Source organism: Anolis carolinensis, chromosome 1, assembly GCF_035594765.1.
Source record: "Anolis carolinensis isolate JA03-04 chromosome 1, rAnoCar3.1.pri, whole genome shotgun sequence".
In the NCBI taxonomy this organism is placed as follows: Eukaryota; Metazoa; Chordata; class Lepidosauria; order Squamata; family Dactyloidae; genus Anolis; species Anolis carolinensis.
In genome coordinates, this window is record NC_085841.1 from 2160175 (window position 1) to 2172475 (window position 12301).

General features: G+C 43.4%; 1 protein-coding gene across 1 annotated transcript in view; it reads right to left on the minus strand.

The window, feature by feature from the left end:
- Positions 1-8093, minus strand: part of scara5 (scavenger receptor class A member 5) — a 127493-nt gene extending 119400 nt beyond the window's left edge. The window contains exons 1-2 of the mRNA XM_062969240.1: positions 7325-8093; positions 1571-1690 (exon numbers count right to left, since the gene is read on the minus strand). Coding sequence (XP_062825310.1) covers positions 1571-1682 — 112 coding nt within the window. The 5' untranslated portion in view covers positions 1683-1690; positions 7325-8093. The remainder of the gene's footprint in view (positions 1-1570; positions 1691-7324) is intronic.
- Positions 8094-12301: the final 4208 nt, after the last annotated feature.

The following is a 12301-nucleotide window of genomic DNA, read 5'->3' on the forward strand; positions in this document are numbered from 1 at the left end:
TCAACAAGACTGCACAGCCATCAATGAATTGGTCAGATCCCCCAATCCTTACCTCTCAATCCCAAACCACAGTTTGACTCTTTGCAGGATTATTATGTGTTTTCCAGGCTGTATGTCCATGTTCAAGAAGCATTCTCTCCTGACGTTTTGCCCACATCTATGGCAGGCATCCTCAGAGGTATACCTCACAACCTCAGAGGATGCCTGCCATAGATGTGGGCGAAACATCAGGAGAGAATACTTCTGGAACATGGCCACACAGCCCGGAAAACACATAACAACCCTGTGATCCCAGCCATGAAAGCCTTCGACAACACATTGAAACTCTCTGCAGGATTCCTGATTGGTTGGGATTTCCCCCGATAGAATCCTAGGGTTGGAAGGAACCCAAAAGGCCATCTAATCCAACCTTCTTCTCCCTGCCAGGAAGACACCATCCAAACCTTCCCGAAAGATGGCCATCCGCTCTGCTTAAAACCTCCAGAGGAGACTCCACTCCCAGGCATAAAAAATAAAATAAAAACTCAAGAGATCTGAAACATTTTGGATAAGGGAACCTCAACCTGTATTAATTTTCTGCAAAGATACAGAATGAGGATGCCTGGCTTGATAGCAGTGTGAAAAAGATCTTGGAGTTCTCGTGGGGAGGAAGGGGAACATGAGCCAACAATGTTATGCAGCAGCTTAAAAAGCCAATTTGATTTTAGCCTACATAAACAGGAGTCTAGTGTCTAGATCCAGGGAAGTCATGCTACCTCTCTATTCTGCCTTGGTCAGACTACACATGAAATCACATTGTGTCCAATTCTGGGCACCGCAATTGAAAAGAGATGTTGACTCTGAGCTGGAATGTGTCCAGAAGAAGGACGAATAAAAGGATTAAGGGTCTGGAGAGCAAGCCCTATGAGGAGCGGCTTAAAGAGCTGGGCATGTTTAACCTGCAGAAGAGAAGGCTGAGAGGAGACATTATGAAGGCCATGGATGAAGATGTGAGGGGAAGTCCTAGGGAGGTGGGAGCAGGCTTGTTTTCTGCTGCCCTGGACGAGGAACAATGGCTTCAAACTACAGGAAGATTCCACCTGAACATGAGGAAGAACTTCCTTACTGTGAGAGCTGTTCAGCAGTGGAACTCTCTGCCCTGGATTGTGGTGAAAGCTCCTTCTTTAGGGGCTTTGAAAGAGAGGCTGGATGGCCATCTGTTGGGGGTGCTTAGAATGCGATTTCCTACTTCTTGGCAGAATAGTCCAGCCCCAGCCAATTAGGTTTAATAGTACATATCTAGTTTGAATCACAATCTGCTCCTGGTCTTCTTTTGGCAGAGATCGTGGAACAGCAGAGGCTGGATGGCCATCTGTTGGGAGTTCATTGAAAGCGATTTTCCTGCTTCTTGGCAGAATAGGGTTGGACTGGATGGCCCACCAGGTCTCTTCCAACTCTATGATTCAATGATTCTCTACACTACTAATCTTGGTCTCCAATACCCACAAGGACTCCATAACCCATCTGCCCAGTGTCAGAATTCAAACTCGCTGCAGCCAAAGAGGCTCTTCCCCCCAGGTTTCAGACTCACCTTCATTGCAGAGGTTCATCTTCGAGAGGTTCTTCTCATCGAAGGGCTCTTCCAAGATGGATCCGTTCTCCCTCTCGCTGAAGGTGTGAAGATACATGCCGTTGTTCTCCATTTCTTAACCTGTGGATGGAAGGCAGGGAAGAATAAATGGGTTGACAAGGTATTCAGCAGGTATGGGCCAACTTGGGTCCTCCAGGTGTTTTGGACTCCAACTCCAACAATTCCTAACAGCCGGTAGGCTGTTAGGAATTGTTGGAGTTGGAGTCCAAAACACCTGGAGGACCCAAGTTGGCCCATACCTGGTTTAGACAATACTATCACCCCTATTCAGAGAACACTGAACCCATCTGATGACGGATCTGGACCAAACCTGGCTCACAAATTCATCTGAGCACAGTGGTGAACTTTGTGGGTCATTGAACTTTAACTCTGGGAGTTATAGTTCACCTGTATTCCATGCGCCTTCTGAACCCCACCAATGGCGGATCTGGACTAAACTTGGCACACAGACCCAACCCTGCCAACTTGGGGTGATTGACCTTGGCACCAGAGAGTTATAGTTCACCCATATTCAGAGAACTGAACCTAGGAAGTGATGGATCTGGACCAAACTTAGCACACAGAACCAACATGGCCAACTGGGAATACTGGCAGGTTTTGCAGGTGATTGACGTTGGCACCAGAGAGTTATAGTTCACCCATATTCAGAGAACTGAACCTAGGAAGTGATGGATCTGGACCAAACTTAGCACACAGAACCAACATGGCCAACTGGGAATACTGGCAGGTTTTGTGGGTGATTTTTTTTTCGTGTCAGGAGCAACCGGAGTTGCTTCTGGAGTGAGAGAATTGGCCATCTGCAAGGACGTTGCCCAGGGGACGCCTGGATTTTTTTGATGTTTTACCATCCTTGTGGGAGGCTTCTCTCATGTCCCCGCATGGAGCTGGAGCTGAAAGAGGGAGCTCATCCGCGCTCTCCCCGGGTGCGATTCGAACCTGGCATCTTTCAGGTCAACAACCCAACCTTCAAGTCACAAGGCTTTTATCCCCTAGGCCACCGGAGGCTCCTGAACTGAATATAGCTGAACTGTAACTTTCAGTATTTTACACCAATGGCTATATTGATTCGAGGTTATGGGAGTTGCAGTCCAACATCTCTAGGACCATGCTTTGCCCATCCCTACTTTAGCATGTTACTCTGCAAATGAGCAGCTTTCTAGACAACTTTAGTCATTATGAAATTTTTATATCATTAAAACATGACAATTTTAAATATTGGCATATGATGTCTGTTGCACAAGACAACAGACAAGATCTTGTACGTTTCCCATTTATTTCAGCAGGGTTCCTGCTGTCCATGATTGCAATTGCTTTATTAAACTTGTCACATCATTATCTCTACAACCTCCACAGTTTTGCAGGGATGATTGTAAGCTAGACTGGGATCTCGTCTTCTTCTGCCCCAAAAGACTAATACATATAAATGCTAGTTGGTTTAAATCAGCCATAACAAATCTAAAACCTAACATCCAAAAACCAACAAGGCCCTTTTCAAACAACCCGGGCATCATCGGGTACCCAAACTAGTATATACAGTAGAGTCTCACTTATCCAACATGAACGGGCTGGCAGAACATTGGATAAGTGAATATGTTGGATAATAAGGAGAAATTAAGGAAATGCCTATTAAAATCAAATTAAATTATGATTTTACAAATTAAGCACCAAAACATCATGTTATACAACAAATCTGACAGAAAAAGTAGTTCCAATACGCAGTAATGCAACGTAGTAATTACTGTATTTACTAATTTAGCACCAAAATATCACAATGTATTGAAAACATTGACTACAAAAATGCGTTGGATAATCCAGAACGTTGGATAAGCGAATGTTGGATAAGTGAGACTCTACTGTATTTACAAATTTAGCACCAAAATATCACAATGTATTGAAAACATTGACTACAAAAATGTGTTGGATAATCCAGAACGTTGGATAAGCGAATGTTGGATAAGTGAGACTCTACTGTATTTACGAATTTAGCACCAAAATATCACAATGTATTGAAAACATTGACTACAAAAATGTGTTGGATAATCCAGAACGTTGGATAAGCGAATGTTGGATAAGTGAGACTTTACTGTATTTACGAATTTAGCACCAAAATATCACAATGTATTGAAAACATTGACTACAAAAATGTGTTGGATAATCCAGAACATTGGATAAGCGAATGTTGGATAAGTGAGACTCTACTGTATTTACGAATTTAGCACCAAAATATCACAATGTATTGAAAACATTGACTACAAAAATGTGTTGGATAATCCAGAACATTGGATAAGCGAATGTTGGATAAGTGAGACTCTACTGTATTTACAAATTTAGCACCAAAATATCACAATGTATTAAAAACATTGTCTACAAAAATGCATTGGATAATCCAGAACACTGGATAAGCGAATGTTGGATAAGTGAGACTCTACTGTATTTACGAATTTAGCACCAAAATATCACAATGTATTGAAAACATTGACTACAAAAATGTGTTGGATAATCCAGAACATTGGATAAGCGAATGTTGGATAAGTGAGACTCTACTGTACATAAAACATAGCAGTTGGTGCTTTTTAGACTTTACCCAATTTGGGTCACCAGATGTTATTGAAGGACAAATCTCGTCCCTTCCAATGACACCATATAACAAAATTTGGAAAAAAAAATGTTCTGTTCCTGGTTTGAAAGTGTTATTTCCTGTTTAATTAGGCAGTCCTTAATTTAAAATTAGTTGTTATGTTCCAGAAACTTTGTTTTTGTGACTGCCACGAACTATGTTGAATTGGATGAGACTCATTGAAAGACTAGAGCAACACATGCTGCAGGATTTCTTGCACAAACTAAGTTTTGGCAGTTGAATAAACTTTTTTTATGATAGAACCAATTAGGAAACTGGTTCTTTCTAAGCCGAAGGGTCGGCGTTGTCCGTAGACACCTCCAAGGTCATGTGGCCGGCATGACTGCATGGAACGCCGTTACCTTCCCGCCGGAGCAGTACCTATTGATCTACTCACATTGGCATGTTTTCAAACTGCTAGGTTGGCAGGAGCTGGGGCTGACAGCAGGCGCTCACTCCGCTCCCCGGATTTGAACCTGAGATCTTTTGGTCAGCAAGTTCAACAGCTCAGCGCTTTAACACGCTGTGCCACCGAGGGCACACCTTTGATTGTAGGTGAACTATAAATCCCAGCAACTACAACTCCAAAATGTCAAGATCTATTTTTCCCAAATTCCACCAGTATTCAAATTTGGGCATTTTGAGTATTTGTTCCAAGTTTGGTGCAGATCTGTTGCCGAAGGCTTTCATGGCCGGGATCACAGAGTTGTTGTATGTCTTTCGGGCTGTGTGGCCGTGTTCTAGAAGTATTCTCTCCTGACGTTTCGCCCACATCCTATGGCAGCCTCTGAGGATGCCTACCATAGATGTGGGCAAAACATCAGGAGAGAATACTTCTGGAACATGGCCACTGATCACAGGGTTGTTGTATGTATGGCCATACAACATGTTTTTTTTAACACTGGTAGCCAGATTTTGTTCATTTTCATGGTTTCCTCTTTTCTGTTGAAGTTGTCCACATGCCTGTGGATTTCAATGACTTCTCTGTGTAGTCTGACATGATAGTTGTTGGAGCGGTCAAGCATTTCTGTGTTCTCAAATAATATCCTGTGTCCAGGTTGGTTCATCAGGTGCTCTGCTATGACTGATTTCTCTGGTTGAATTAGTCTGCAGTGCCTTTCATGTTTCATGTATTAAGAAACCCAAAAATCAGAACAGTAAATAAGAAGCAACACTCTGCAAACAGAAGAGTTCCAAGGGCAGCTAATGACTCTGAACAAAGGATGCCACCAGGCAGGAAAAGCCAGGAAATGAACCTTTCCAATGCTAATTAAGGTGATTAACGGCAACATTCAATCTGGCCTCCAACTGACAAGAGTTCTTCTCTCACCCTGGGCTTTCCACAGATATATATGAACCTTCCTTGCTTAGTTTCTCCATACCTCACAACCTCTGAGGATGCCTACCATAGATGTGGGCGAAACGTCAGGAGAGAATGCTGCCTCTGGAACATGGCCAGGCAGCCCGAAAAACATACAACAACCCTTTGGTCCAGATCCTTCATGGTTTGCGTCTACAGTGCTCTCTGGATGTAGGTGAACTACAACTCCCAAACTCAGGTGAAGTTCAGAATGCTCTTTGATTGCAGGTGAACTATAAATCCCAGCAACTACAACTCCCAAATGTCAAGATCTATTTTCCCCAAACTTCACCAGTGTTCAAATTTGGGCATATTGAGTATTTGTTCCAAGTTTGGTCCAGATCCTTCATGGTTTGGGTCTACAGTGCTCTCTGGATGTAGGTGAACTACAACTCCCAAACTCAGGTGAAGTTCAGAATGCTCTTTGATTGCAGGTGAACTATAAATCCCAGCAACTACAACTCCCAAATGTCAAGATCTATTTTCCCCAAACTCCACCAGTGTTCAAATTTGGGCATATTGAGTATTTGTTCCAAGTTTGGTCCAGATCCTTCATGGTTTGGGTCTACAGTGCTCTCTGGATGTAGGTGAACTACAACTCCCAAACTCAGGGTCAATGACCACCAAACCCTTCCAGTATTTTCTGTTGGCCATGGGAGTTCTGTGTGACAAGTTTGGTTTAATCCCATGACTGGTGTAGTTCAGAATGCTCTTTGATTGTAGGTGAACTATAAACCCCAGCAACTACAATTCCCAAATGACACAATCAATCCCCTCCCTAATCGCACTAGTATTCAAACTTGGGAATATCAGGTATTTGTGCCAAATTTGGTCCAGTGAATGAAAATACATCATGTATATCAGATATTTACATTATGATTCATAACAGTAGCAAAACCACAGTTATGAAGTTGCAATGAGTAATAATAATAATAATAATAATTATTATTATTATTATTATTATTATTATTATTATTATTATTATTATTATTATTTATATACCGCCCTATCTCCCGGATGGGACTCAGGGCGGTTTACAGTCATAAAAGCAACACAAACATTACATAACAACATAATACACATTATTAAACAAAGTAAAATAATACAATTATAACAATAAATCACACTTACATGACCAGATCAAGGGGTGAAAATAATGAAAATAATGCTATGGTTCAGGGTCACCACAACATGAGGAACTGGATTAAGGGGTCGAGGCATTGGGAAGGTTGGGATGGAGGTGGGATATAAATAAACTTATGATGATGATGATGATGATTATTATTATTATTATTATTATTATTATTGTTATTATTATTATTACAGAAGAGTCTCACTTATCCAAGCCTCGCTTATCCAAGCCTCTGGATAATCCAAGCCATTTTTGTAGTCAATGTTTTCAATACATCGTGATATTTTGGTGCTAAATTCATAAATACAGTAATTACAACATAACATTACTGCGTATTGAACTACTTTTTCTGTCAAATGTGTTGTATAACATGAAGTTTTGGTGCTTAATTTGTAAAATCATAACCTAACTTTATGTTTAATAGGTTTTTCCTTAATCCCTCCTTATTATCCAAGATATTCGCTTATCCAAGCTTCTGCCGGCCCGCTTAGCTTGGATAAGTGAGACTCTACTGTATTATTATTACAACTGATCTAAACCCCGCTCTCCTGACACTTGATGCATTCAAGGTTGTAACTCACTCACCTGAAGGCAGTTTGAGTGGCCCAGCTCTCTTTAGACTTGATGACTACACAGCATCCTCCAAGAAGCAGAAAAAAATTAAAAATGCATTTTTTTAAAAAAATATATATCCAAATTTGGGGTTTATTTTCCTCTTTTCCAACTTTCTTCCAAGCCAAAAAGAAGGGAAAGCCCAGCTAGGCAGAGGATCCTTGCACTGCAATAGGGAATGGCTGTGGCAGGAGCTGCAGGCAGGAGAAAGACACTTTTCTGGCTTGCAGATTCCCAAAGAAAGAGGCTGGGATGGGCCATGCAGGGCAAGGAAGGAGCCCCCAGGGTTGTTCTGCAGCTTTGGAAGGAGGGGGGAAAAGTCCCTTTAAAAAGAAAGTTTTGGAAAAAGTTTGCAGGACAGTGCAGGACGAGAAGACCCCCACCTGGTGTCCAGATTGGGAATAGCACTCCTTGGAAGAATGGAATTACAGTAGAGTCTCACTTATCCAAGCCTCGCTTATCCAAGCCTCTGGATAATCCAAGCCATTTTTGTAGTCAATGTTTTCAATATATCGTGATATTTTGGTGCTAAATTCGTAAATACAGTCATTACAACATAACATTACTGCGTGTTGAACTACTTTTTCTGTCAAATTTGTTGTATAACATGAAGTTTTGATGCTTAATTTGTAAAATCATAACCTAATTTGATTTTTAATAGGCTTTTCCTTAATCCCTCCTTATTATCCAAGATATTCGCTTATCCAAGCTTCTGCCAGCCTGTTTAGTTTGGATAAGTGAGACTCTACTGTAAGTACCTACCCTGTTTCCCCAAAAATAAGACAGGGTCTTATATTAATTTTTGCTCCCAAAGATGCACTAGGTCTTATTTTCAGGGGGCGTCTTATTTTTCCAACAAAAAATTTGAACAACAAAATTTATTTGAACAACAAAATGAACATTGCTTGCTCCAGTGAGTAGTCTGGCTGCTGAAAGCAGGACCAGTTGGAGTTTCTGGGCCATCTTCAAGGGCAGCCCCACGTAGAGTGCGTTGCAATAATCCAATCTAGAGGTAACTAGCGATATCCGGCAAACCCCATCCCTCCTGGGATTTAGAAGAAAACTAAAAACTTGGCTCTGTGCTCAGGCATTCAGCGAATAAGCTCACTGGCTGATGTAATCGGGTCGCAAATCTGTAATTGTAGCAGTATTGAATGACTGAGGATGGTGCAATATCGCTGCCTTGCAGCGTTTTAATCTTTGTATACTTTTTATCATGTTTTAATTGTTTTGTTTTATAGTATACTAGCTTGGAGAAAGGCCTTGTTTGCCTGTGTTCCAAGTGTAGCCTATATCCAATGTCAGGTGGGTTCAGTGGGTGCGGGTGAGCTCCAACTCCCATATGCAAGTCCCATCGTCCAGTGTCCATCCCCCTCCAAACAGAGCCAGTATGTAGAATAGGTCATGAGGGCTCCATGTACCATGTTTGGTCTTGATCAGTCATTTGTGTGGGTCGCGGTGCTCTCAGGAAGTGAGTGAAGGTATTGGAAGTCCCATCGTCCATGGTCCATCATCCTCCAAACTGCACCTGGGTGTAGAGTGAGTCATGGGTGTTCTCTGTTTGAAGTTTGGTCTTGATGAGACATTGATGGGGGTGACAGTGGTCTCAGGAAGTGAATGAATATACTGCAAGTCCCATCATCCAAGGTCCAAGCTCTTTCAAATCTCACCAAGATGTAGAGTGGGCCATGGTGACTCTATGTGCCAAGTTTGGTCTTGATCAGTCATTGGTGGGGGTCACAGTAGTCCCAGGAAGTGACTGAAGATATTGTAAGTCCCCTCATCCACGGTCCCTCTTCCCCCAAACTGCACCAGGATGTAAAGTGGGCTACCCTGCACCTGCGTGTCAAGTTTGATACAGTTTTGTCATTCATGGGCATCACAGTGGTTTGTGGGAGGTGAATTGGATGAATGTACTGCAAATCCCATAATCCTTGGTCCAGCCTCCGTCAAACTGCTGCAGCATGTGAAGTGTGTCATTTGGGATCTGTGTGCCTGGTTTGGTTCAGTTGTGTGATTTGTGGCAGTTGCTGTGGTCTCAAGAAGTGAGGGAAGGTACTGCAAATTCCATCATCCTTGGTCCATCCTGCCCCAATATACATCAAGATGTAAAGGGGTCGACATGAGTTCTGTGTGCCAAGTTTGGTCCATTTCTATCATTGGTGGGCATTGCAGTAGTCTGTGGGAGTTAAAGTGTTTGAAAGTACTGCAAATCCCATCATCTGTGGTCCATCCTCCCCCAAATGGCAGCAGGTCATAAAGTGCATCGTGGGGATGAAGTGTGCCAAGTTTGGTGCAGATCCGTCATTCCTGTTGGTCTCAGTGGCCTGGGATAGTGGCGGCCAATCAAAACGCGAGCACATATTCCGCCAGGCCAATCAAAACGCTGATACATACTCCGATTTCACTTTTATTATATATATAGATAGATATAGATTTGTTGCTGGCCCTCGTGGCAGAATGTAAGCCGCTCTGAGTCCCCTCAGGGAGAAGGGCGGGGTATAAATGCATGTAATAAATAAATAAATAAATAAATAAATAAAATAAAACTAGGGCATGAACCACCGTGGCCAATCAGACTTCAAGAGGTATGGTCACAGTTGGCGCACAAGTTTTAGTTGTACAAAGACCCTCCCGGCCACCACTGACACGAGCATTAAGCATCAGCGATGAGTCCAGAAGGACTCCCAAGCTGCGGACCTGTGTCTTCATGGGGGGCGCGACCCTGTCGAGCACAGGTTGCCACCCAATACCCCGATCGGCCCTACAACTGACCTGGAGGACCTGTCTTGTCAGGATTAAGCTTCAGCTTGTTCGCCCTCATCCAGCTCATCACAGCAGCCAGACACTGGTCCAGTATCTGAGGGGCTTACTTGAATTCTGGTGGAAAAGAGTAGTAGAGTTGGGTGTCATCTGAGTAGAGATGGCACCGTACTCCCATGACTTCTCCCAGCAGTTTCATGTAGATGTTAAAGAGCATGGGGGACAGAATAGAACCTTGCGGGACCGCACAGGTCAATGGCCAGAGGTCCGAGCAGGTGTCCCCCAGCTTTACCAGCTGGGAACGGCCTTCCTGGAAGGAATGGAGCTACAGCAGCACCGTGCCCCCAAGGCCCATCCCTGAGAGCTGACCCAGGACATTACCATGATCAATGGTATCGAAAGCCACTGAGATGTCCAGGAGAACCAGCAGGGTCACAATCCCCCTGTCCAGTTCCCTGCGGAGGTCATTGACTAAGGAGACCAAAGCTGTTTCAGTACTGTGCCCAGATCTGAAACTGGACTGCCAGTTCCCTGCGGAGGTCATTGACTAAGGAGACCAAAGCTGTTTCAGTACTGTGCCCAGATCTGAAACTGGACTGCTATGGGTCCAGAAAATCAGTGTCATCCAAGAAGTCTTGAAGCTGGGAGGCAACCACCCACTCCAAGATCTTGCCCAGAAAAGGGAGGTTCGAGATTGGTCTGTAATTATTTAAGATGATAGAATCAAGGGAGGCCTTCTTCAATATTGGCCTCGCTATAGCATGTTTAAGGCTGGATGGAAATTTGCCTTGACCCAAGGAGGAATTGATTATCCTCACATAACACTCAACCAACTCTCCTCAGGCTGATTTAATTAGCCAGGAGGAGCAAGGATCTGAGGAGCAGGTGGTCGCTGTTGTATCCCAGTCACAGGCTGGCCACTTTCAAGGTGATGATACTGAAGGGGACTTTGGTTTTCAAGATGGAACCGAAAAGGATTCTGGTTTTGGGATTTTTCAGCAGTCTGAGGCTTCGGTCGGAGACATGCAGTTTCACTTTGAGCAGGATGACCTGCTGGCCCCAGAAGAGTCAGATAACGGTCAGGCTGACATTCTTCCCTTGAGAATTTATGAGGAGGAATCTGGAGTTTTGAGAAATAATGAGGAGGAAACTGGAGGCTTGGGAAATAATGAAGGAGCCCGGGCAACTGAAGACCAGGTGCAAGATAACAGTAGCCTTGAGTTGTCCAGGCAAGATCATTTGTCATGGAGAGGTTCTGAGCTTCGCAGGAGTGACCGTTTGGCACGCAAAAGGGAGCTTTCGAAGGAATCAAGCTGTGGAAAGAGAAACGCCTTCCTGGGTTGTTATTAAAGGAAGAGCTTACAGACCATGACTTTGTCAGAGCAATTCATCGCTTCATCTGTGTGGATGTTTTCCTTGCCAGCGTTTTGGACTCTTAGGCCTTGTTCCGTGCCTTCTAAGGACTATACTTTGCTTTTGGAATCACTTTGGATTCTTGGACCCTGTTCTTTGCATCTTATGGATTAATACCTTGCTTGGTGGATTAACCTATATTCCTGGACCTTGTGTTTTGGATTCTATGGACTAAGACTTTGTGCTTTGAACTTCATGCTTTGGATTCTATGGACTAAGACCTTGTGCTTTGATCTTCATGGACTAACTGTGCTTTATGGATTATTGTTATTACTATGCTCTTTAAACCTATGGACCTTACCTTTTGGGTTGTTGGACATTAATGTACTTTTGAATCTCTTTTACCTTTGGACTCTTCCTTTACAACATTGAATTACCTTCTTATTGCTTGCTTGACTTATACTGCTTTGCTTAAATAAAAACCCCAAAAGACTATTTGTGTGTTGACTGGGTATCCTAGCAAGGTGAACTAGCCTGAGGTGCGACAGTCGCTCTCACTGCACCAAGGATCCTGTCTGTCCACGTCATCAGGACGAACTGGCTGAAATGAATCCCATAAGATTGAGCAGATGCCTCAGTTACCTCATTTGGCATTGCATCAAAACTAGCATCCAAGTTGACCTTGTCTGCAAAATGGTGTGCAAACTCACTGCACCGAGTTTCCGGGTCTGCAGGGAGCCCTCCCCACTCAAGAGGGTGAAGGAGCTCCCCAACTACCTGGAACAACTTCAAAGATCTATTCTTTGCAGACTCTATGCGGACAGTCGAGAAAGC